Genomic DNA, 27101 nt, shown 5'->3' with positions numbered 1-27101 from the left:
TGCAAGATGGAAAGTTTAGCTGTGATGGCAGTCCTGTCTCCTTCCACAGAGAAAGCCTGTTTGCAGTGACTGAAGCAAGGGGAACTCTGCAGCACCAGAGCAGCGGCACTGGTGCTACCTGGGGCCTTGATGCTTCTCTGTGCTTGAATTTGATGAAACACCTCAGTAATTCTATCCTAAAACTCACTTTCTTGCTAAAGGTAGTTTGAGTCTGGCCTGTTTCATTTGTAACTGTTAAGTCTTACCTAACACAAACATCTTAGTAGAAGGGTTACTTCTTCAGGAATCTTATTTTTTTTTCTTTTTCTTGATATATATATGATATATATATATATATATATGATGCATATATATATGTATATATACATACATATACACATATATATGATATTATATATATATATGATTCCTTCATATATATCAGTTCAGTTCAATTCAGTCATGTCTGACTCTTTGAGATCCCATGGACTGCAGCACGCCAGGCTTCCCTGTCCATCACCAACTCCTGGAGCTTGCTCAAACTTATGTCCATGGAGTCAGTGATGCCACCCAACCATCTCATTCTCTGTCGTCCCCTTCTCTTCCAGCCTTCAATCTTTCTCAATCTTCAATCTCAGGGTTTTTTCCAAGGAGTCAGTTCTTCGCATCACGTGGACAAAGTATTGGAACTTCAACTTCAGCATTAGTACTTCAATGAATATTCAGGACTGATTTCCTTTAGGATGGACTGGTTGATCTCCTTGCTGTCCAAGGGACTCTCAAGAGTCTCCTCCAACACCACAGTTCAAAAGCATCAATTCTTCGGCGTTCAGCTTTCTTTATGGTCCAACTCTCACATCCATATGTGACCACAGGAAAAACCACAGCCTTGACTAGACGGACCTTTGTTGGCAAAGTAATGTCTCTGGTTTTTAATATGCTATCTAGGTTGGTCATAGCTTTTCTTCCAAGGAGCAAGCATCTTTTAATTTCATGGCTGCAGTCACCATCTGCAGTGATTTTGGAGCCCAAGAAAATAAAGTCTCTCACTGTTTCCATTGTTTCTCCATCTGTTTGTCATGAAATGATGGCACCGGATGCCATGATCTTTGTATTTTGTATCTTGAGTTTTAAGCCAACTTTTTCACTCTCCTCTTTCGCTTCCATAAAGAGGCTCTTCAGTTCCTCTTCACTTTCTGCCATAAGGGTAGTGTCATCTGCATATCTGAAGTTGTTGATATTTCTCCCAGCAATCTTGATTCCAGCTTGTGCTTCATCCAGCCCAGCATTTCACATAATATACTCTGCATATAAGTTAAAATAGCAGGGTGACAATGTACAGGCTTGACGTACTCCTTTCCCAATTTAGAACTAGTCCATTGTTCCATGTCCAGTACTAACTGTTGCTTCTTGTCATGCATACAGATTTCTCAGGAGGCAGGTCAGGTGGTCTGGTATTCCCATCTCTTTAAAGAATCTTCCACAGTTTGTTGTGATCCACACAAAGGATTTAGTGTAGTCAATGAAGCAGATGTTTTTCTGGAACTCTCTCACTTTTTCTATGATTCAACGGATGTTGGCAATTTGATCTCTGGTTCTTCTGCCTTTTCTAAATCCAGCTTGAACATCTGGAAGTTCTGGGTTCATGTACAGTTGAAGCCTCACAAGGAGAATTTTGAGCATTACTTTGCTAGCATGTGAGATGACTGCAATTGTGTGGTAGTTTCAACATTCTTTGGCATTGCCTTTCTTTGGGATTGGAATAAAAACTGACCTTTTCCAGTCCTGTGACCACTGCTGAGTTTTCTAAATTTACTGGCATGTTGAGTGCAGCACTTTCACAGCATCATCTTTTAGCATTTGAAATAGCTCAGCTGGAATTCCATCCACCTCCATCACCTTACTTCTTTATATAGATGGAATATAAATAATTTGTACATTTATAAAGCCCTAAAGGAATATCTTTGAAGAAGTACAACACAATGGCTAGAGCATAAGTTTTAAGTCAGCCCAAACTGATTTCATATCCTAGCTCAAGAAACGTTTACTGAGTGCCTTTCAAGGAGCAGGCCCCTTGTAGATGCCAGGGATGAAGCAGTTAACAGTGGACAAGAATCCCCATCCTCACAGAACTTTCTCTCTAGTCCTCAGCAAGTATTTGCATGTCTACTCTGCTGGCCATCATGAAGCTCTCTGTACATGTATGCCTGGTTATAAAATGGGAATAATACACTACCCTGTTCATTTGTTTAAAGAAATCATTATGAGGTATGTACTTGCGTGGGTGCTTAGCCGCTTCAGTGGTGTCCAACTCTTTGAGGCCCTGTGGACCGTAGCCTGTGGGTCTCCTCCATCCATGGGATCCTCCAGGCAAGAATATTGGAGTAGGTTCCCAACCCAAGGATCAAACCCGCATCTCCTATGTCTTCTGCATTGCAAGTGGATTCTTCACCCGCTGAGCCACCTGGGAAGCCCCCAAGTATACACGTCCTTAACACAAAACCTGGCACACGGCGAAGCACTTAAGGAAGAGTAGCCATGTTTAGGGACTTCCCTGGTGGTCCAGTGATTAAGAATCCGCCTTGCAATGCAGGGTACACAGGGTTGATCCCTGGTCTAGGAACTAAGCTATCAAGGGGCAACTAAGCCCATGAGCTGTTAAGTTGAGTCTGTGTACCCTAGAGCCCATGCTCAGCAACAAGACGAGTCACAGCAATGAGCAGCTCTTGCACCGAAACTAAAGAGTAGCCCCTTTGCGCAGCAACGAAGACCCAGTACAATGAAGAAAAAAAAAAAAAAAAGTGTAGCCATGTTTACATTTAGATATGCAGTTGTGTCTTGTCTCACATTCGCCTTAAGACAGGACTCACACCGTGGCAGGACTTACTCTCCAAGGAGAGCAACAGACAGTTATAGGCAACATGTGCGGTAGCAGAATAATGAGGAGCTCAAAGAACATGGTGGAGAAGAACACAAGACTTTGGAGCCACCCACCTGGTTTCACATCCCAGTTTGGCCTCCAGAAAATTACTTTTCTACTTGGTTTCCTCAACTGAAAAACAGAGCTAACAACAATGATGGTACCACCTCAGAGGGCTGTTGAAGGACTTAATGAGTTATTATGTGCAAACTACTTAGAACACGACTGCTGTGTAGTACCATATAAAAGTACATGCTAATATCATGTATAAACTGCTATGGGAACATGAAGGAAGGAAAAACTAAGCCTCCCTTGAGGAGCCAAGGAAGCTTTGTCTAAGGAGAGGGCATCACATCTGGGCCTGGAAGTATGTGCAGAAGTTTACAAAGTGAAGAGCAGGGGAAACGGCATTTCAGGTAAATGAGACTGCTCATGCAAACAAGCTGACCCATGAAGAAATCATATGCATTAAAAACAGCAACAACGACGACTAATAGCTGAAGCCTGGTTGGGTGACAGATAAAGCCTGAGGCACCGTTCCTGGCCATTAGTACAACGGAACATCAAGCCAGTCAGTTTCAAATATAATCTTGCCCTGATAACTTCTGGAAACTGACAACATACCATAAATCACCACTTAAGTAGCACTAACTATTTTTTCCCCAACGAAGCAAATAAATCCAATTTATGCCTACCACTTACCATTGCAGCACCAAACACTATGCTGCTTTCAAAAGGACCTCATTTAATCCTTACAATGTCCCTTGCAATGGAGGTAGTAACATGATTTTATAAACAAGGCAACTCGGGCTACTTGAGCAGAACTTTCCCTGGGTCACACCAACATCATATTAGACAGGCGGGCCTTCAGCTGCAGGTACAAATAGCAGTTTCTTTTTTCTCATATCAGTCTGGAGGTAGATGGTTACAGCCCTTACAGTGCTATCAAAATGCCTTCTGACTTCCCTCTCCACCACCTTTAGGGCATTAGCCATTGCCCCTAAGGCTCACTCAGTCTCATGTTAACTGTAACACTTTAATACTCATTTTAAAATCTCAACAGCCAAGAACTTCTCAAGCTTTACTTTTCGAAATGTTTCAAAGGTCAGCTCCTATCACTCGCTGATTTCACAGATGGGGATAAAAGATGTGCCCCTAGCAAGCTATCAGAGCTAATTAGATAAGCCAGCGCCCTTTCCACGAGACTAATTTAGTGTAGACTGCAAGTTGCCCACCAAAATCTGTTCTCCCATTCTTTTTTGGCACATGGCTTGACTCATTTCTCAGCCTTCTTTGCAGGTAGATATGGCCACAGGACTAAGTTCTTGCCAAGGCAAAGTGAGCAAAATTACGTGTGCCGATGCAGGGTCCCAGCCTTCCTCTACACTTTGTCCCCTTCCCACTGACTGGAACCAGAGATGACCCAGCTTTAACCAGGCAGTGCTGACAACGCCCCCCAGACGATGGAGAGGCAACGTGATATAGATGGAATCAGTGTCCCTGGATGACCGCTCACAGCGGAGCTGCCCCACTGACCTGGACCGCTCACTTCGGAAATGCTAACTCCCCTCAGAGTTGTTAACGTGAGAAGGAAACAAACTTCTTTGTTCTTTAAGCCACTGCATTGTTGAGGCTCTTTGTCACAGCAGCTTAGCCTTTTACCCTAACTAATACAACCATGCAGAGGCCTTTGTATGTATTCAAAACAGCTTTACAAATGACCTGTTAGCCAGCTTTTCAGAAAACAGCCTTAACCACCCAAGTAGGTGATAATCAAATAATGAAATTCCTTTCTGTGCCTACTATCCCAAGATTTCCTTCATCCCACTTAAAGGCTATTTAACAATTAAAAAACAGATTACTTATGTAGAAACCCACTAACTTCGAGGCTTTCACACAATTCAACAAATACTGAACTTTCTAGATGCTGGGGATATACAGACAGGTTGCTGAATTTGTAAAAGCCTTCTTTCTGGTTTTTTCTTTTTTAAATGTCGTGCTAAGTGTTTTAAGCAGAAAAAAATCTTTGTAGAATGTGGAACTGAGGCTAAGACTATAAATAATTATTGAGAATTGTCAATACAAAGGTTCAAACCACAAACCTAGGCTATAGATGAAATGTTCTCTTGCTAACCAAAATATTTTCAAGACTAAAAATCCACCTCTTTCCAGAGTTAAAATATTTCCTGTCTACTTAAAACAGCATTGTCTGAACTACAAGAAGTATCTAAAGTCTCATCAAGATTCCTACTTTATCTGTCCATTCTCTCTCGAAACTGAGGGGAGGCCAATTCATGTTGATATATGGCAGAGGCCACCACAATATTGTGAAGCAATTATCCTCCAAAAATTAAGAATAAACTGAGGGGAAAGGTTTTTACTAACAGAGGTAGATGGCCCTAAATAGCTTGCTGAGAGTTGGAGCTCCCAAAGCCATTTAGACAGCACTGCCACAGACTAGACTCTAGATACCTGCACTGAAAAGTTCTGCTTGTCTAGGGATTAACTGGGGCACTTCTTATCCTCACTCTAGGCTGAACAGAATGCCCACAGGTGGTCCTCTCCTGCTCTCAAATGAGATCTGGTATGAGGCTGGGCAGCTGAGAGAGGAGACCTGAGCTTTGTGCTGGCTTTGTCACAACTTGCTCCATAACTATGAAACATCCATGTTTGGAGCCTCAGTTTCCCCACCTGTACAAGAAGGTGCTGAAGACCCTCTCACCTCTACATTTATGACAATCACTAGGCAGAACTGTTTCCTTCCCTACTGCTGCTGCTGCTAAGTCGCTTCAGTCATGTCCGACTCTGTGCGACCCCATAGACGGCAGCCCACCAGGCTCCCCTGTCCCTGGGATTCTCCAGGCAAGAATACTGGAGTGGGTTGCCATTTCCTTCTCCAATTCCTTCCCTACACACAACAGCAAAGTCATTCATGGGGCAGCAGGCCGAAAGGGGCAATCGACCTCAAGGCAGGGCCTCAGACCAGGACACCAGGCGGACTCCTAGTGAGGAGAGACTGGCTAGTGAGGATTCTGCCTTCCCCAAGGCCCTCTGCTGCGCGTACAGGAAATGTTATCTTGCTGAACTGACAGTTTCTAAGAACCCGGCAAAGAATCTGCCTGCTGACGCAAGAGATGCAGGTTCAATCCCTGGGTTGGGAAGATCCCTTGGAGAAGGAAATGGCAACCCACTCCAGTATTCTTGCCTGGAGAATCCCATGGACAGAGGAGTCTGGCGGGCTACAGACGATGGGGTCACACAGAGTCGGACACGACTGAAACGACCAAACAAGAATAGGGACAGTGGGCACAACCACACTGCTTCAGAGTGAAGTGTTTCATAAGTACTGGGTGCTTGGATTTTTCTCTTTCAAGAAATCCCTGATTGCCAGCTGCCACAGAGATAATTGGGATGGTTAGTTCAACGAGAAATTGTAGCTCCAGGTATTTCAGATGAATGGATTAAAGGCTTTTTAAGGAAGGATTGTTAAAACTAGTTTTTCCTACTTCTCCATTTAAATTTTTTTAAGGTTTAAAACATACTTAGCAACTTGAGTGAAGAGCATTTCAGAGACTAAGATTCCTCTTTAAATTCTGCCAGCTTAACACAGGGCTCAGCAGCTTGAACCCCGAATTCTGTGGCCTCGCTTCAATTCCAGCTTTGCCATGTACTGGCTTAGGTACCTTTGCTGAGCCCGTCTCCCCACTGGGAAACACACACAAAAGCAGTCTCTCTCTCCCAGGGCTGTACGAGAAGCTAATGTACATACACTGCGTGGTGCTGCCTGGCTCACAGTAAGGATTCATCTCCACTTCCAGAGGGGAGATGCCACCCCCAACCCCGTCAGCTCCTGAAGCAGTTAATACACAGACTGGGAAAATCACACCACATCTAATGTAGAAAATAAGATGATGTGGATTCAATGACAATTTCTTCTTTGACCAAAAAATACACTTATTCTTGAGATTCAAATCAGGTAATGTGGGTAAGGATCAATAAAACTCAAGGGACCCAGGACACCCCACAGACTGGGGGTGAGGGGTCGGGGGAAGGCAGTGAAGTTGTGAAATCTGGCTTCCAGATCACATGGTACTGTGTGCAGTCTTTGCTCCAGACTCGTGCTGTGCCACATGCACCTCAATACACACCTATGCACGCGCGCACACGCACACACACACACACACACACACACACACACACCAAGGAGGGGCAGGGCTGCGGATTACCTGTACTCACGGCTAGGGTCCTTTCTTTACAGCCCTTATCACAGCTGTAATTCTGTAACTATTTGACCGATGTGGGCTTTTTTAATCACTGAACCCCCAGAGTCTAGCACAGCACCTGGCTCAGTTCTAAAATATGTGCTGGCTGAATGAAAAAGCTGGCCACAGCCTGAGAATTCTCAGAGGCTAGTTTTGGCCTCACCCTGGCATCTGAATGAAGTTCAGCAAACATGAGTGAACCCTGCTTAACGCCTGGTGTCAACTGGTATCCTTCAGGAGGGTGGTAAAGAAAAGAAACAGGAGACCTGCCTGAGGAGGCAGGAGAAAGCCACACACACTCAGGTATTGCCAACAAGTAAGGAAGCAAATGAAGCCAGTGTGCACTGCTTGTTATCTTTTGGGTAAGGAGAAGAAACAAGAACACACATTTGCATTTGTTCTTATTTACTTAAAAAGACTCATGAGATATACATAAGAAAATGAATAAGTGATTATCTATAAGAGGAGAAGGGGATGGAAGTAGGAGTGAGATTTCTCAATGAATATCTCTTTTTATATCATTTTGATTTTTGAACTATATTAAAAAAATCTAAAAAATAAAACTTCTGCATAGTTCACAATACATTCACCAAGAACTGCTTCTTAAGGTCTGGTAGAAGTGCTCCTTCTTCCATGATCCCTCTTCTTTCTTCCCTCCAAGTGAAATTCTACACAGCCTCTATGGTTTTTGATATTCTCTTACCTAAATTTGTTGTTTGTGTATAGATAACAATATCTCAAGCTCTATGAAAGCAAGAATCACATTTCATTTTGTCTCTGTACCCCTCAAGCCTACTCAGGGCCTCTCATATAGTGTGCGTGTGTGCGTGCTAAGTCGCTCCGTCATGTCTGACTCTTTGTGACCCCGTGGACTGTAGCCCAACAGGCTCCTCTGTCCATAGGGATTCTCCAGCCAAGAATACTGGAGTGGGTTGCCATGCCCTCCTCCAGGGGATCTTCCCAAACCAGGGATCAATTCCAGGTCTCCCGAATTGCAGGTGGATTCTAGATTCTAAACAAATAAAATACTGCTTAAGTGGGTAGTTACTGCTTAATAGGTACAGTTTGTTCGGGATGATGAAAAAGTTCTGGTTGCACAACATAAATGCTGCTGAACTGTGTACTTAAAAACGCTTAGCTTTATGTTACATTCATCTATGGCTGGTAGCTCAGTTCACTCCAGTAAGAGAGCTTCAACTGGAAATAACAAATCTCCAATTAAAAAAGAGTCCTCCTGGGACTTCCCTGGCGGTCCAGTGGTTAAGACTCAACACTTTCACTGCAGTGGGCACGGGACTGATCCCTGTTTTGGGGAACTAGGACCCCGCATGCCAAACAAACAAATGAAAAGACCCTTTCCAGATGTTTTCCAGGAATACAATTAAGTGCTCATAAACATCTGCTAAATAAACAGACAGACATTAAGAATGCTGACTTTGAGAAAAAGCTCTCATGTTGAAAACAAAGCACACGATATGTAAGTTAGACATCACATATACATCTTTTTAAGCACTAGAGAGGCTCCTAAAAACTTTTTCTTTATTTAACTTTTAGTAAAAATAGATTCCTAACTCAGTAGGAATATACCAGTGATTATCACACAGGAGGAGCTCAACAAATGTCAAAAGTCTTCAGACTTTAAGTCCCAACCACCTCAGTCTGATTCTCTGCTTCTTCATGGAATTCCTGAAACTAGTTTGGTTCACTTGGTTATCTCACTGGGGCTGATTCTTTCCTGCCATTCACTCCCATCCAGAACTCCGGAATTGTGGCTCACAATAACTCAGTCAGCTATAAAAGTGTCTGGAAATTAGGTATTTACAGCCAGAGTCAAGGACATAAAACTGTTTTTAAAGGGATACAGTGAATCCCAGTAGTTATCACAAAGATCAAATGTTAAAAAGTGCAATCTGTGCCTCTTTTAAAAATAGAACCTCTAAGATTAAAAGAAAAAAAAAAACCCTTTCCCAAACTCATCATTACCAGACCAGACACATCAGCCATACAGGGAGCTAACAAGACCTACTGTTTCCAGGGCAGAGAACATGAGACTTTAAAACCACAGCACTGAATGAAAGAACTGGACTCTTGCCACCTTTGCAAAGGTCACTGGACAAGTCCCTTAAATGCTGGCTTTCAGCTCTTTATCATTCTGCCCAAGAGATTCCTTTTCTTTAAGCTCTTTGTCATGGTCTGGGGAAACACTCTGACTTTCTACGGTGGTGACGGCATCTGAGTCCAACCTTCTTCTTTTCTTCAGTTGGTGCAAGTGGGATTTGGATTTCATATGTGCTAAGACAAAACAAACAAAAAAATTAGGATTTTCTACAATTAATTAATTCTGGTAGCATACAAAATTAACCATACAATTCTTGTCTCTAACAATAACAGGATCAACACATGTATTGGTATAGCTGCTTAGCATTTTAAAAAGAAGAATAAGTCATATGCCCAGCTAGCTAGCAAACTAGAGTGAGCTACAGACCACGAACCACATCTATCTGCTGGGTGCTTTCTATCACTAACCTGCACAACAATCTTGCGGGACAGTATTATTCAGCTCATTTTTTTTATATAGGAGACTGAAGTTCATGGAGGTCTTATATCTTTTCCAAGGTCACATAGCAGGTAAGCTCTTTGGCTTAGCTATAGCTCAAAAAGAGATTCAATTTTCCAGAATAGGGCTCTAGACTCGATTTTCCCATATGGGGCTGCCTGTTACAGATACATTTCAGCCCACGTGGCTCAAAAGTTACAAATCCAAATTCTTGTCTGTATTGTAGGCCTACAGTACCCTGAACTGTCTTCTCACTTCTTACCAGCTCGCTCAGGCTGCCCCTCTTGGTGTGAGAACCCTCTGCCTGCGTCAGATAAGCCATCTGAATGGCTAACCCAGACACTCACACTCTCCAGCACACAATGCACAGAGAGATCACAGCGAGTATTCTTCTGATGGTCCCTTTCAAGGGGTCACAGAAGCAGTAAAAAGCTACTCTCGGCTGATATCAATTTCTGACCTTTCACCCCAAAGGCAGTTCTCAGCTTGTACCTCAAAGATGTTCCTTTTTACTAGCCTGCTCTTTTTCAAGGAAATCTTATTTGGAAATACCTAAAAGGACAGAAAGCGAGATTAAATTCTCTTTTACACTTACTCAAAACATCATTTTTAGGGATTTAGAAGCAAAGTAGGAAAGGAAGAGGTTAGAAGTCAAGGAAAAATTTACTTGAGGGAAAAAGTCAGCTTTTGTCTCCAGCTAGAGCCTAAGGCAAAAAATGACCTCTGGACTGACTCCCCATGGCAGCAGGAGATGGGAGCAAGGACTTGACAGATGGTACTATAGAAGGCTCACACAAGCTCCACTCACAAAGGCTCACAAATGTTGCTTCTCTATGGCAATCCCTGAAGGACATTCGACAAATCGAACCACTAAGTTTCCTTTAGAAAAAACAATCAGGCACTCTCTTTCTCGTCCCCTTTCATCATTATGAACCAACGATAATCGAGGCTTCTTCTGCTGCCTGGGCAATCACAGCCATCCCCAGACTCTGACAATGCAGTTCATTTTGCCAGCGTTAACAGTTAACAGAACTCATAGTTCTATTGGTTGGTATGGGGAGAAAAATCTACTTCTGTGAGAATCCCAACCATGCAAAGCAGTCCTCTGAACGGGAGGATTCCACTCACTGGGTAAAATACAAGTCCTACTTGTGCGTAAAAGGAGTGAGCTTTAAACAAGTTTCTGAATACCACGTAAATCCAAGGCTTGGCAGCTAGGGCCCTTTTGGGCTTTGCTGGATGACCGCAGAAATCCAACAGAGAACCGCAATGCGGCTGACTCTGTGGCAAAGACAGACCTAGATTCTGAAGCAAGGAGTTAGAACCCTGGGGCAGGCCAATCCTGGGTTGTTGGGAAGCACCTACTGGAGATACCACTTTTGAAGAATGGACTCAGGAGGAGTAACTGCACTTCCTGTCCCCTCTCAGCTGTTTCTGCCCCTTTGGTCTCTTGGGTGAGTTGCCCGGCTTCCCTTAAAATCCTACTTCACCCTCACTGAGGTCTAAACATGAGAGGCCATGAAACTCCTCTAAGGGAGGATTACAAAGTCATAGGAGCTCTGGAAAGTTAACTGCCAACCTCTCAGTATAAAATATCTACTCGAGGCAAAGGTACAGGGCATACAATCTTCCTTTGAAATTCAGAATACAGAGACAACTCTCCCGTTTGAGAAGGCCTCCATGAAATCTGAATACAGGCTACTAGAGGAATCTGGCCATCTTTTTACAAACAAGCAGACTCCCGCATTCAAGCTACCAAAGCCCTTAAATTTCATGAAGTCAGTGTGACCCACCCTTACAGATTTCTCTGTGTTCTACCCCAGACTCTTACCTGCCCATTCACGGTCCCCAATGATGATTCGATCACAGAGCTCACACATGTGATAACTTCTCTTGTTCTCAGTTTCACTGCCTGGCATCTTTACTGGAGTGGCTGCAGGTTTGTGGCCCTGAAAGAACAAGGCAAGGATGGGGAAGAAGCATTTGTTCAAAGAGATCTGGATATCATTCTCGGATATTAAGAGGAGTGAGATTTTCCCAAGATTCCTTTTTTTCATCCCAGAGAGCAGGTGGGCTGTGAACAGATTTTAACAACAACCTTTCTGAATGTGAAAGTAGAAACACAGCCTCCAGGGATCTAAAAGCAGCCAGCCCTTCTGCTCTATTCCATGGAAAAGAATGCTTCATTCCCCAGCATAGCAACAAAGGTGTCAGCTACACAAAGCTCCCTGAAAATCAGACAATAGACGGGACCATGATTAATAATTACCTGGATGAAACTTCGCACAATTTCAAGGGCAGGTTCAAGAACAGACTCCTCCCACTTCGAAACATCAGATACTTCTAAGCCATATACTGGGGGGACACTGGTACCAGGTCCTAATGATGACAAAGAAAAGTCGCGAGAGGTCAGCTTCCAAGACCCAATCTACTCTGCTCCCAGGACTCCAAAATCCTCAAGGGAAAGATACGGGGCCAAAGGAATAAACATTCTGACCATGCCACTCCTTTTAATCAGTAACACAAACCAAACAACTACACACAGTCCAAGAAAGACCCAGAAGGTTGATGGGTCTGGAGCCAACACGTCTGGCTGTATAATCTAGAGTCTGAGGTGTGGGATCTTCCAGATCACTCAGGAAAACAACACACAGTAACAGCCCCAGTGGCCACTGTATGGGCTGCAATATAAAAGGCAGCATGTTATAGGGGGAACTAGCAGCTTGAAGTGAACACCTGTTCTAAGGTCCATATCATCTGATGGTGATGTCACTCTGCGGCAAGAGAGTTCATAGCTTTCTTTAGAAACAGACACTAATCTCAGGTTTGTGTATCTCCCTTCAGCAGTCTGGCACTCACAAAACTCATTAATACCATACTGATAATCACGGGCTGGCAGCAGCAGGGTATCAGCCAGGGAGCTGCTGAATCTGAAAATTAGAAAAAAGCCTTGGAACTGAAGTAGTTGCGCCCTGTTTCTAAGAAACAGATCCAGAGAAGTCAGAGAAGTATTCAAGAAATACCCTATGGCGAATTACTTCTGAACAGAGGTAAGACCGGAGGTAGCCAAATGTACAGCTACAGGCATTTCATCCAACTGAGCCAACCATGTTTAGTCTCTGCTGCTGGTTTCCTCAGTCTGCGGACACACTAAATTGTCTTCCACATCTAGGTTAAGTCAGTTGCCTAAAGGCAAACAGCATCACCCCATGGACAAAAACATCAAAGTCCTCGGAATGCCAACGGCTGGCAGGTGCTGGCCTTTTGACTGTGCCAACCACAAATAAGAGTCTTCATAAACCGGACTGGGCTGCACCTGCCACCACATGGAAAGGTGAGACTGGGAGGGTGCAGGCGGCATCCACAGCACACCTGGCCGTGGCTAAGCTCTGCACCTGTTTCCAGGCCACTCTATATTTTCCTTTCCCTTCTAAGTCCTTTGTTGGGCTTCTGTGCCCTGTCTCAGCACCTTTCAACAAGTTCTCGGCTCCCAGCTGCTATTTCTGGCTCAGGTCCAAGGCCAAGCTGGGGTGGGGAAGTCCCTCTGGCTTTGTGCCAGAACCGTATCCCAGCAGACCAGCCCCTGGCCAATCACACATGGTTCCTGATTTACAGGGCAGCTGTGCCTTTCACTCCAGCACCAACGCTGTGTGGGCACACACACGAATGAGGAACGAGCATATGACGCACTGTGCCATCAACCAGGAGTGACTCAGAGATGGGGGGGCGGTTATCGCAGCTTTACCACAGGAAGAAGTTCCAAATCATTACCCCCCAAAACCCCATCTTTTGTTACAGACTAATTGTTAGGTCTGGTGAAAAAAGAGGCTGTGTTAGAAATCTGTAGTAGTGAACTTCAGTTTCGGCTGACAAAAAGACTTCTGTCTAGAAGGACGTGCAGAGAAAGCAAGGTAAGTAGAAGAAGTGCACGGAAAACGCTGGCAGAGAATGAGAACTGAGAGAGCGATCCGTCCAACATGGACCAAGGCGTTTCTGTCCATAGGCACTGGGGCGGAGGGGAGGCCTCGGCTGTACTCATCTGTAACTAACTGAGAGCAGAAATTCAATGGCAAAGGTGAACAGGAGTTGATTCAAAAGCATATTTTAAAAGTGCCCAAAAGATAAAAACAGGGTTTCATTTATGCTTAACCTCCTTTAAATTAATCTTTTAGCTCATGACCACACCATTCCTGACCCAAGGCCCAGTACTAATGGTGTCCAGCTAAAGGTATGGGCTCAAGGAAACAAGTGTGGTGGGTGTACAGCTGAGTGCGGACTTCGGAGTCAGGCCTGCATCCAGTACTCTACTGCCTATTAGCAAGGGGATTTTGAGCAAGTTATTTAACTTCTCTAAGCCTCTATTTACTTATCCTCAGAAAGAAAAGGAAAATGCCCACCTTGAAGTCCCAGTAATAAATGTATTACACCCAATTTAGTGCTAAGGATATAGTACAGGGTCCAATGAATGAGAATTTCCTTCCCTTTTCCTTAAAAGTGCTATTCAACTGAAGTTCAGAGGTGCGGCAGCCTGAAACACCACGTATCTGAACACAAAAGTAATGCTAGAAGAACTGGTAAAGGCTTTGTCTTTTTATACTACTTATCTGGCCCCCAAACCATTTTAATTAGGAAAGCCTTCCTACAGACATCTAATTGTTCTTCAACTATAAAATTTGAAGCTAAGATCAACCCCAAACACCAACTCTACTAAGAAAATATTGCTACCTTGCTCTTACTAGCTTGCAGACAGTACTCAGGTGTTCAAGGCATAACGTAGCTTCTTCCTCAGGAAGAAGTGTTTCCTGAGGTATCAAAAGAAAATACCCCTGGATAATCACTTATGCAACACCCCCAGGTCAGATCCAGAAACTAAAGTTTACTTTTTGGATGAGCTGAGAATGCCGACGTTCTATTGAAAGCAGACCCAGAGCATAAGGAAAAACAATGAGACTTACTGCTCAAAAAACGGTTTTTAACCCATCGGTTTTGCTTCCGGGCATATCTCTTAGTCACTTGTTTCAGAGCCTCAATACCTGAAAGACAAAGCAGATATAAGAAGCTCTAAGTACTTCTCACTCTGCCGCAAGGAAGGTCCAGCCAGCCTGGCATCGGAGAAAACTAGCCACATCAGCATACTGGTGGATACTTGCTCCGTGAAAATCTCTGTTCTGAGCTGAAGGCCATTTGGGACTCTTTCAGCCTCAGTTCTTTCTCAGACCATACCAGCTAGACACTCTATCACTCAAGGATGTCCAAGGCTAGGTTAGATGGAGAATTCACACCTTTCTTTAGGAGCTGGTTTCTAATCTCTGGTGTGCATTTTCCTTCAGTGATCAGGTACTCGTGAAATTCCTTGAAGCCAATTGATTGGAAGATACCATGTTGATAGTCCTGGCTGGGAACAAGAAAGCATCAGCAGATAAGCCATTGCATCTGAGAGCTAGAGGACCCTGGAGATGATCTAGCTGAACCATTTCATCTCACAGATGGAGAAACTGAGATCCTGAGCAGTCAGCACCTCTCTGAAATCCTTCCTCTACACCCCCCAAACAGCTCCCAGGTTATTTCCGTTGAAAATTAACTCCTGGGAATGTTGGTGAGATTAGAAAACTGCAACTGTAACAAGTACACCAACCCTCCTTCCCACAAGCCGAGCCAATGCCAAGGACAAAGGCTAATAAACAAGTAGATCCAAAGCCAGTATTGTGTTTATGGTCTTTTGACCATAAGCAAGGAATGAAGAGTACGTGGAAGTAACAGCCAAATTCTCACCTATTTTCTGCAACTTTCTTCTCATTATAGCGTTTGTGAAAATCTCTTAGTTCATCCAAGAGACCAGCAGCAAGCATGTTATCCACCCTCTTATCCAAGCGTTCATCTAGAACTTGAATCAAATTAACTCATCAACCAGCAAGCCTGCCGAAGGTGCGTACTATACATGATGAATGCATAAGCTGCCACAAAGAAGAGAATTTGTTCAAATGGAAGAAAAAGTTCAGAGTCCAAAGATTACCTAATAATTCATAATTATATTCAGTCACAAACTCTGCAATTCAATAAAAACAGCAAGAATGAGGCATATCATCTTATTATATAAGGAGAAAGCACTAGCCGATTCAGAGAGTCAGCCTCCTTCCACAGGGGCCTTCTCTTTCTCCTTTGGATCTCTCTGGATAGCAGCCAGTCATTTGAAAGAGTAGAGTAGGCACATCCATAAAAACCATTCAGTTCAGTTCAGTCGCTCAGTCGTGTCCGACTCTTTGTGACCCCATGAATTGCAGCACACCAGGGCTCCCTGTCCATCACCAACTCCCAGAGTTCACTCAGACTCACATCCATCAAGTCAGTGATGCCATCCAGCCATCTCATCCTCTGTCGTCCCCTTCTCCTTCCCATCCCATCTTATCTCACCCTTGGTATCTTATACTAATGCCAGGAATACCTTTACCTGCTTTCCAGACCGGTACCCAGGGAAATGACACTGTGCCTTTGGTAATGATAATAAAATTAATAGTGACCACTTGCTTAGCACTTATTATGAGCCATTCATATGCCACTAAGAATATGTTTTTTCAAAACAATGTTTTATTGAGGTATAGTTGACTTACTCTAAACATTTATATACAGCAATATATTACTATAAGCTTTATCTCAGATGGACTCTGGGATACTAAAGGACTTTTACCTGTCTGTTCCGCATGAAGCCAGAGGATGCATGGGTTAGGGAACTTCAGAGGGCCTCCAAGGGGACCACCGCCTTCCTCCGCATGTTGACGATGAAGAAATTCACTATGAGAGATTCCCGTTTCCTCAAACACTTGCAGGCTCCTAAGTCATTTGAAAGAGTAGAGTAGGCACATCCATAAAAACCATTCAGTTCAGTTCAGTCGCTCAGTCGTGTCCGACTCTTTGTGACCCCATGAATTGCAGCACACCAGGGCTCCCTGTCCATCACCAACTCCCAGAGTTCACTCAGACTCACATCCATCAAGTCAGTGATGCCATCCAGCCATCTCATCCTCTGTCGTCCCCTTCTCCTCCCGCCCCCAATGCCTCCCAGCATCAGAGTCTTTTCCAATGAGTCAACTCTTCGCATGAGGTGGCCAAGTACTGGAGTTTCAGCTTTAGCATCAGTCCTTCCAAAGAAATCCCAGGGCTGATCTCCTTTCAAATGGACTAGTTGGGTCTCCTTTCAGTCCAAGGGACTCTCAAGAATCTTCTCCAACACCACAGTTCAAAAGCATCAATTCTTTGGCGCTCAGCCTTCTTCACAGTCCAACTCTCACATCCATACATGACCACAGGAAAAACCATAGCCATTAGGAAATATTAATTCTCAAGTAACATGAGAGTGGCTATTTATCATAGAATGCCTCATTGTCATTTTCACCGTTTAAGCCCCTGAACACATGAAGGTCTAGGGTTATATGGCAATCCTATAGCTACTCAGAAAAGAGTTATAAAGAAAACTTAAATAAAACTACCCTTCTAAACATACATAAAATTCTCTGAAATCTTTAGGTTCAGAAACAACAGGTTTCTTCTACACAAACAGAATAGGACATATTCACTTTCAAGTAAGCAGTAAAAGCTTGCTGGGATACCTTGTTATAAGCCAACAAGTCTAGTCTCGCTGGAATGCCTTTCCCACAGTACAAAAGTATGTTGTATATCCAGCTCATCAACTTTCTTTTTAAATATGTCTAATGAAGAATGCTTCAGACTAATTCAGTACTCTACTACACACACAAAGATCACTGGAGAAAGAATCCACATACTTAAGCCACCATCTACTCTGTTAGTATCTACTATGTTATGCAGCACTAGGTAATTTAACTCTCAAATCTATACTCTACCACTCTGGGTGATAGCAACTTATCAGCTTGAAAGTGATCTATCCCTTCCTGATCCAATTCTACTTCCCGAAACCTTAACACAAGAGTAGAAACCCCTTGTCTTCCCCCATCACTGGTCTCGCAAAAGAGGACTTACGAGGGAAAAAAAGTAGTTTAATAGATATCTTACTTATCTGGAGGTTAGAATATACAGCCTCAAACAAAAAGAAAGATGAAAAAGGTCCTTGGATCTTCTTTTAGAGACTCTAGAATTCCTGCTCCGAACCTATTGTTCTTACTAAAATATACGCTCAACTCATTACTATTCTACAAGTAGCAAAGCAAAGAGAAATGATAAGAATTGATTAATAAAAGGAATAGATAATCATACCATAAAACAATATAGAAATGAATGTTCATTTAGTATCCCTGAGTTTTCAAAAAAAATTTTGGAAGATTTCTATTAAAATGTTTACAATAAAATGTTTGAATACTGGAAAATATATACTTCATTTATCTAGAATATGCATTATTAACAGGGTGATACTGACCTCAAGGGACAAAAAACACTTAAATATCATAATCATGTGCAGCCTTCCAAAGGGTAACCGTAACCAAAATCTTCAAGGAGAGGAGGGAGGGAGTTACAAGAGAAAAAATTTTCTAAAAAAGCTTAAAGGGCAGAGTGGATAATAGAGAAGGCTTAAGAAAACACTGATCTAGAACACTTATTTGAGTGGAGTATTTCATAACCCCTATCAATACCAAAGGTTGCTACAATATTTAAAGTGTATAAACATCCATATAGTAGATCCTCATTAGAGCCTCTACTCTGCCAGATATGGTGTCACCTCCAGCAATGCATAAAAACACACCTAAGTGGTGATCATATTGTAATGTATAGAAGTATCAAATCACTATGATGTGCACTAGCAATCAACACAGTGTTCTAGATCAATTATACTTCAAAACAAAAGAAAAAGAAATCAGATGTGTGGTTACCAGAGGCTGGGGTGGGAGAAGGGGGCACTGAATGAAGTCAGTCAAAAGATACAAGCCTCCAGTTACAGATAAGCAAGTACGAGGCATGTAACGTACAACATGATAAATAAAACTAACACTGTTGTAAGCTATAAATGAAAGTTAAGAGGGTGGCCTAAGAGTTCTCATAACAAGAAAAATGTTTTTCTTTCTTATTTTCTATCTATATAAGTACACTAAACTTATCGTGATAATAACGTAATGGTATTTGTAAAAATAATCATTACACTGTATACTTTAAACTTATACAGTGCTGTATGTCAATTATATATCAAGAAAACTGGAAGGAAAAAAGTAGGTGTAATAACTGATAAAATGAAGATGTGGTCAGAAGTGAACAGAATATGGAGTCAATGAAAATGCATATTTATGGAGGAAAAAATAAACCATCTAATACTAGGGAGGGAGGAAGAAAAACACACATAACACATGAGGCTTCAATTTCAAAATAACCTAAGAAAACATGGTTAATGAACTAAGATCATCTCTTTCTTCCCTTCAAGAAAGCCTCCATGTGTTAAGGTGAGCTGATCAATATAAGACAATTTATAAAACTCACCTCCAAAAAAAATAAATAAATCAAGTTATGGAAAAAAACAAAATTAAAACCTGCCTCCCAGTGGGCAGTGTGCTGGGGCAGAACTCAGCCACTGCTGTATGCCAGAAAAAATTTATATGAAAACTGTTATACAAGCAAAGATCAGATAGAAAATGAAGCAAGAGTACACAGGCCTTAGGGAACAGCTGCACTGTATTAGGAATTTTACATGTGACAGCAAAGTAGGGTGCAACTATTAATTGAGGGAATTGGACTAAGGCAGTAATTCAGGGCCTCCTAACCTGCTGTCGGAGAAGGCGATGGCACCCCACTCCAGTACTCTTGCCTGGAAAATCCCATGGGCGGAGGAGCCTGATGGGCTGCAGTCCATGGGGTTGCTAAGAGTTGGACACGACTGAGCGACTTCACTTTCACTTTTCACTTTCCTGCATTGGAGAAGGAAACGGCAACCCACTCCAGTGTTCTTGCCTGGAGAATCCCAGGGACGGGGGAGCCTGGTGGGCTGCCGTCTATGGGGTCACACAGAGTCGGATACAACTGAAGTGACTTAGCAGTAACCTGCTGTGCTAGAACACATCAATCTCCACTAGATGCTATTACCAAACCTGTCTCGCCACCCAGGCACCCTGAAGAACTGACTGCCCTCTACCTCTCAAGGGGCTTGGGGTCAGTGGCCCCAGCTTTCTTACCTGGCCACTTTGCGCTTATCATGTGGGTGCAGCTTGGCAGCCATTTCCGGGTCAACCTGGCTTAGGCGTTTGTGGAGAACATGGCCATCCTCCTTTTCAAGCTCAACTTTTCGGTCGATCACTTTCTCAGTGCCCATCTCCTGTGGCTATCAAACAAAGGTTTAGAGGTAAATTTAATTAAACAATTCAACAAACACTGATACCCTGTATGTGCCAGGCACTTTGCTTAAGTGTTAGGAACACAACCTAGATCAATCAGAAGGTCTTGCCATATAGTGAGAGATCATAAACAGAAAATCCCAACACACCACGGTAGTGCTATGAGGCCACAGCAAATAAAGAGAAAGAGGATCTACTGTCTAGGCAAGTACTCAGGTACACTGCTTCCTTGTCAGAAGTATGAGCTACCCTGACTAATACATCTATATTAACACATCCAGAAGTCTAGCTTCTCAACAAGTGTGATCCAAGAATGGACCAGAATTTCCAGCACATTATACTGAATAGTTTGCAAAGTCCCACCCTATGCAATACCACCTCTGTAAAAAAGGTTGATGTCAGGTATCTCCCTGACATACCAATTGTTACAGCCATGAAATGCTGAATCAGACTAACGTACTGTTAACTTACATGGTGATGCTAATTAGTCCACAGAGAAGCATCTTTCCCACATACAGCCCCTACCCTTAGGCCAGCCTAGGGGAGCACACTTCACATATGGAAATTGGCACTTGCTTCAGAATATTAGGTAGGAAAATTAGTACAGTTGCTGAGTATAAAAAATAGGCAAGAGTTAACTTTCCTCCCACTAAAATCAGCTGGCAAGAAAGAAGAACCCATTTCCTCATTGAACTATAAGGGAACTAAACATACCTTAGCATTGACAAGAACTTTCCAGAGCAGAGATTCGATGTAATAATTGGTTCCTCCCACGACAATAGGAATTTTATCTCGGGCAAATATATCTTCAATGTGAACGTTAAGAAAGACATCAAAATATTTACTATTAAGAAGAAAATGCTAACTCACTTGGAAGTAGGAGATAAGTAAGAAACCACATTCGTCATATTTTTGATACTAGTCTTCACTGTTTCTCACGAGTTCTCAGAATCATTTCCTATCAGTTCTGGAGAGATTTGCATAAACCAGAGACAGATGCATGATGGTAATTCCTTCCAGTTCTAGAACTTTCTAAGCCTTGCTACTCAAATTCAAAGCTTGCTTAGTATTCCAAATCAGCTTAACAAGCACAAGCCTAAAGAACTCTCACAGAACCAAGTGTTAGCTGCTCAGGAAGCCACAAAAATGACATCCATTATGTGACTTTGCCTTCTAAGGCAAATTATGCGCTGGTAGCTCTAAGCCATGGTTCTTAGACTCAGTCAGTCTTCACCATTCTGGGGTAGTAGTATATATTTCACACTTGAAACTCTACCAGATGACCTGGGAAGCACAGGATGTAAAGACAAACAGATTTCAATTACCAGCTCCAACACTCGGCAAGTCATTCAAGCTATCTAAGCTTCAGCTTTCTTACCTATAAAATTCTCCTGAGTTCTTATGAGCATTACATGTGACAATGCAAATAAAACCCCTAAGACAATGCTGAAATACTTTTTTCTACTGAGTAAGCACTCAATTTACTTGTCATTATTGTTCTCATACCCCTGCTACTTGGAATTCTTCTCTTTAGAATCTCTGTTAAACAGATAATATCTACTTTAAGAGGAACTGTGCTTCTGAGGGTATCTGATAAAGAGACTTTCAACCTAGATAAAGACTCATTTATACATTTCTTCCCCTTGCCAGCCACTCTGTGGGCACAGAGAGATGACCTCTTTTCTATCAGAAACCCTCTACAAGAGGTTGGGGTAGGGTGGGGAGAAAGATGTTACCAGTCAAGGATTATAAGAAATATGTCCATTTTTTAAAAAGAGAAACAAATTGTATGTCCCCCCTTTAATTAAGTATAAGATTCTTCCTCCATAATGCGTGGAACTACAACTTCATCATTTTCACTGCTGATACAGTACTTAAATAAACAAGGCACATTTTATATATTCTTCTCTAAGTAGGAACTTGGGTATTTATATGTTTTTGCTGTTAAGAGCAATAATGTTGTTAAAATGAGATCTATCACTTATCTCCTGGTATACTTGTGGCAAGGTTTCTTTAGGATAGAAACCTAGGAACTGAAATAGTTGAAATACACCCTTACCAATGGCTAGTGGCTAGCGTAAGTCACTCGGTCACGTCCGACTCTTTGTGACCCATGTACTATGGCCCTCCAGGTTCCTCTCTTCATGGAATTCTCTAGGCAAGAGTACTGAAGTGGGTTGCCATTTCCTTCTCCAGGGGATCTTCCCAACCCAGGGATCGATCCTGGGTCTCCTGCATTGCAAGTAGATTCTTTACTGTCTGAGCCACCAGGGAAGCCAGTATTCTTACCAATAAATTCTTGTATTGGTAATACAAGAATATATCCAAATCTAGCTATTTTCCTTTAAAAAAAAAAAGACTATTATGGGCATAGATGGTAGTGACAGCTGCTCAATGTGAATATACTTAAGACCACTGAACTGTACACTTATAAATGATAAATTTTATGTACATTTTAACACAATAAAAAAGAAAAAAATGAATTAAAAAAATTTTTAAAAAAGACTGTATCTACAAAGTCCTTCCCTACTCTAATCTCACATAACTACTCAATTACATGTTATTTCATTTGTTTTAAAGTTTCATTAGGAAAAAAAAAAGACATTTATTTAACTCTGAAATCCATCTGGAACTTATATCACATATAATAAGGACCTGATTTCACTTAAAAAAAAAATTAACTGCCCCAGGAAAAATTAATAACTACTGCATTATTTCTTCATTGTTTTGAAACGCCACCTTGATCATAAAATACATACATATATACATACATACATACAACTTCAAGTTGTATCTGGCTTTTCTTATCTGTGCTATAAATTTGTCTAGTATTATATAATTTTCATGCTATAACAATTATTATGAATTTTCAATATGTTTTAATGTATAGCAGTCCATATAGTAAAGGCAGTTTGGACATTAAAATATAAGGGCAGCCCTCCATGTTGTTCTTTTTTCCAAAATTTCTTTGGTGTTACCCAGAATTATTTTTTCCTACTATAATCCCGTTATATTTCTAAATTAATTTCTTGTCCCCATTTAAAGGATGGGAAACAAGCTCAGTGGGTAAATACTTTACCCAATGAAATGACATTTATATGGTCAAAAGAGGTAGTTCTAAAACTAGGACACAGATTTTCTGGTTCCTAAGTCAGTGTTCTCTCCACTAAAACAGTACTTTCCAAATTTTAATACGCCTATGAATCACTTGGGACTCTCGTTAAATGCAGACTCTGATTCAGTAGGTCTAGAATGAGGCCCAAATCCAGCACTTCTGTAAGCTCCTACGTGATGCTGACCCTGCAGTCTGAGGGCAAGATTCAGCAGCAAGGACACTGTATCTTTCAATCCAAAGAGTTCTAATGGGGATGCTACTGTTGTCTTGGGTATCTCTGCTCAGGAGAAACTGTCAGTACAAAGAAAAGTTCTTTCTTGGCTTGGACTGCCATGCAGCCACCAAGCCTAGCTGCTGTCTCCCTGAAGGATATCAGAGCAGTTGCTTTGTTCCTGAAGTCCACCACTGTGTAATTCATCACAAGAGGATCCACAAAGCTGATCATGTGGTGCTGGCACAGCCTCTGCTCTTGGGCAGAAACTTTATTGGTGATGATGTCGAGACCTTCATAAACCTAGGGGAAAGAAAATTAGCGTGAAAGTCATGTATTCCATAAGATGCACACCTTATGGGCAGAAATGATTGATGATCTATTGCTCGCTGCAGCCAAACACTTGACTGACCCAATCACCAGAGGAAATGTCTTCTAACCAGAGCACAGCCAGATGCACATAATCCAAAACAAAAGATGCAGAAGAAATCAGAACACTTTTTTTTTAATCAAATAGTGGTTACTAACTTAAACTTAAAGATAAAAAGTATATGTAAATCGGTGCCCAAATAAGAACTAACTCTGTAAGATTAACTGGAGGTTCTTCGGCCTGAACTCCGAGCCTTTAAAAGTGGGCAGGTTGCTTTATTTACTCTACTTATCACAAGTCTCCAGAAAGGTAACATGCTGTGTTGCACATAGTTCTACTTCAAATGCTTAGATATTTTTTGGATTTAAATGGCTCTGAAAGATTTTCAGAATTTGTGTGAGACTGGCTCCATTTGTGGAGAAGTGGTCTATCTACAAAGATATATATAAAACGCACATATACACACTTTGAAGTCAAAACCCCGAATACTGCTGAACTCTTAGCAGAAACACTGTGCCAAATTACTGCTTCAGGAGGCCAGCAAATACAATCTAAATACTCAGAGGCAATATCCTGTCTGTAAGCTCTTGATCTGCCAATTCAACTAAAAAGTTCAAGTGTACTTTTTCTAAATGCAAGGTCTCAGATGGAGAACAGATCTGAAAATACTAGTTTGAATATAGGGATGAATGTTTTAGATTAAATGTTCTCTCTGTAATCACTGATTCTACAGGGAGCACTGAATGAACAAATAATAAGTTCCATAGAGCCCACAAAGATGTTAAGAACGTTTTTTATCTCACATTTCCCTTTACTTAAATGGGTGTCAAGTAAGTACAACAATAAAGTATAATGGTTAAGGAGGAAGGACCCTGGCGCCAGGCTGCCTCAGATCAATTCCTAACTCTGCCACTTACTAGTTATTTGTACTTGGAGTAGTCAGTTTACAAATCTCTGTGTGCCTTAATGCTTCAGCAGTAAAATGAGGATAATAATATCTATCTTATACGGTTGTTGTGTAAATTAAATGAGTTAATACTTACTTAGTTTTTGCCTGTGCTTAGTTGCTCAGTCGTGTCTGACCCTTTGTAACCCTGTGGACTGTAGCCCGCCAGGCTTCTCTGTCCATGGGGATTCTTGAGGCAAAAATACTGGAGTGGGTTGCCATGCCCTTCTCCAGGGGATCATCCCAACCCAGGGATCAAACCCAAGTCTCCCGCATTGCAGGTGGATTCTTTACCATCTGAGCCACCAGGGAAGCCCAAGAATCCTGGAGTGGGTAGCCTATCCCTTCTCCAAGGGAACTTCCCGAACCAGGAATCAAATCGGGGTCTCCTGCATTGCAGGTGGATTCTTTACCAGCTGAAAATTCCATATAAAGGTCATTATACTACTACCATCTATATACTACTACAACAACAGAAGGAGAATGGACAGTAACTTCAGTGTCACTATCACTCTGAAGCCTCTGTGCTCTTAGCTACTGAGGTTACATAACGAACAAGGATATAAACTATCTTCAAACAAAAAGAAAACGGTTAATCAGTAAAACAGCACAAGAAAACATATAAACAGAGCCATAGAGAAAGAACTAGCTCTGCCTTTAACCCGTTTATCTGTGCCTGACAACAGAATGACGTTCTTACACCTGAGCACTGACGGAATCTTAAATTGTAGGGAGCTCTTTTCTTTGTATCTTGAACAAGACTTTCTTCAAAAGTTATAAAATGCAGTAGCATATACTGGGATCTGCTGTGCAAGATAAGAAAACTATAGGAGGGAAAAAGAATGAATAATTGTTTGTTCCTCTCCTTTTCCCACAGCCTTTAATTGGCTCTGCTGTAGTTTAGATTTCAAACGACCCAATGTTAAAAGAATTTACACAACTTGATTTTGCCAGTAGAGGACTTCTGACTATAAGTAGATTCTCATTTTTAACACTGAGATTAACATTAAGGAAATGCACAGCTGCAAATGTATAATTACCAGCCCTTACCTCCAAAAAGGCCAAAATGTAAACACAGTCTCTACCAGCACATTCTATCAGATATGTAGATAAATTTGTAGATACATTTTCATCCTATATTCTGCTTTTAGGTATATTTTCTGGAGCCCCTTAAAATGGCCAATTTTAACAAACACACATATATAAATCAATCCCAGAATTAAACTCACCTTATTTGCTGAAGGCAGTGGCTACCTATTGTACTATTTATGGTATATACACAAAAGCCAACAAATATCAGGAAGAATAGTTTTAAATAACCAGAGTTCTTGCTCACAGAGTTAACAAACTAAAAACTGTAACGGAATCTTAGTTACCAATGTAAATTGTTATCTTTGAGCAACTTGTTAGTAATCCTTTGTCTCCTGTACCAGCAGATTAAAAGAAACTGAGCATAAAGATATGGGTGATACAAACAAGGTATCTGAAAAAAGAATTACTGTTAACATTTAGGTATAATATACTTTTATAGTATAAAAATATAGAATTTTTATTATATTTTTTACTGAATAATAATTGCCAACATCCGCTGGATCGTGGAAAAAGCAAGAGAGTTCCAGAAAAACATCTATTTCTGCTTTATTGACTATGCCAAAGCCTTTGACTGTGTGGATCACAATAAACTGTGGAAAATTCTGAAAGAGATGGGAATACCAGACCACCTGACCTGCCTCTTGAGAAATCTGTATGCAGGTCAGGAAGCAACAGTTAGAACTGGACATGGAACCACAGACTGGTTCCAAATAGAAAAAGGAGTACATCAAGGCTGTATATTGTCACCCTGCTTATTTAACTTATATGCAGAGTACATCATGAGAAACGCTGGACTGGAAGAAGCACAAGCTGGAATCAAGATTGCCGGGAGAAATATCAATAACCTCACATATGCAGATGACACCACCCTTATGGAAGAAAGTGAAGAGGAACTAAAAAGCCTCTTGATGAAAGTGAAAGAGGAGAGTGAAGAAGTTGGCTTAAAGCTCAACATTCAGAAAACGAAGATCATGGCATCCAGTCCCACCACTTCATGGGAAATCGATGGGGAAACAGTGGAAACAGTGTCAGACTTTATTTTTTGGGCTCCAAAATTACTGCAGATGGTGAATGCAGCCATGAAATTAAAAGATGCTTACTCCTTGGAAGGAAAGTTATGACCAACCTAGATGGCATGTTCAAAAGCAGAGACATTACTTTGCCAACAAAGGTCCGTCTAGTCAAGGCTATGGTTTTTCCAGTGGTCATGTATGGATGTGAGAGTTGGACTGTGAAGAAGGCTGAGCGCCGAAGAATTGATGCTTTTGAACTGTGGTGTTGGAGAAGACTCTTGAGAGTCCCTTGGACTGCAAGGAGATCCAACCAGTCCATTCTGAAGGGGATCAGCCCTGGGATTTCTTGGGAA

The 27101-nt window shown here is 41.8% G+C and overlaps 1 protein-coding gene across 1 annotated transcript in view; it reads right to left on the bottom strand.

Annotated features, from left to right (window-relative positions):
* Positions 1-8683: 8683 nt before the first annotated feature.
* The window catches only part of TRIT1 (tRNA isopentenyltransferase 1), a 43977-nt gene continuing 25559 nt past the window's right edge, over positions 8684-27101 (bottom strand). The window contains exons 2-11 of the mRNA NM_001192840.2: positions 23490-23630; positions 20716-20814; positions 19843-19988; positions 16404-16546; positions 15491-15602; positions 15001-15113; positions 14674-14751; positions 11988-12097; positions 11550-11667; positions 8684-9453 (exon numbers count right to left, since the gene is read on the bottom strand). Coding sequence (NP_001179769.2) covers positions 9284-9453; positions 11550-11667; positions 11988-12097; positions 14674-14751; positions 15001-15113; positions 15491-15602; positions 16404-16546; positions 19843-19988; positions 20716-20814; positions 23490-23630 — 1230 coding nt within the window. The 3' untranslated portion in view covers positions 8684-9283. The remainder of the gene's footprint in view (positions 9454-11549; positions 11668-11987; positions 12098-14673; positions 14752-15000; positions 15114-15490; positions 15603-16403; positions 16547-19842; positions 19989-20715; positions 20815-23489; positions 23631-27101) is intronic.

Source organism: Bos taurus, chromosome 3 (genome assembly GCF_002263795.3).
Source record: "Bos taurus isolate L1 Dominette 01449 registration number 42190680 breed Hereford chromosome 3, ARS-UCD2.0, whole genome shotgun sequence".
Lineage (NCBI taxonomy): Eukaryota > Metazoa > Chordata > Mammalia > Artiodactyla > Bovidae > Bos > Bos taurus.
This window is presented reverse-complemented; position numbering and strand designations above follow the sequence as displayed.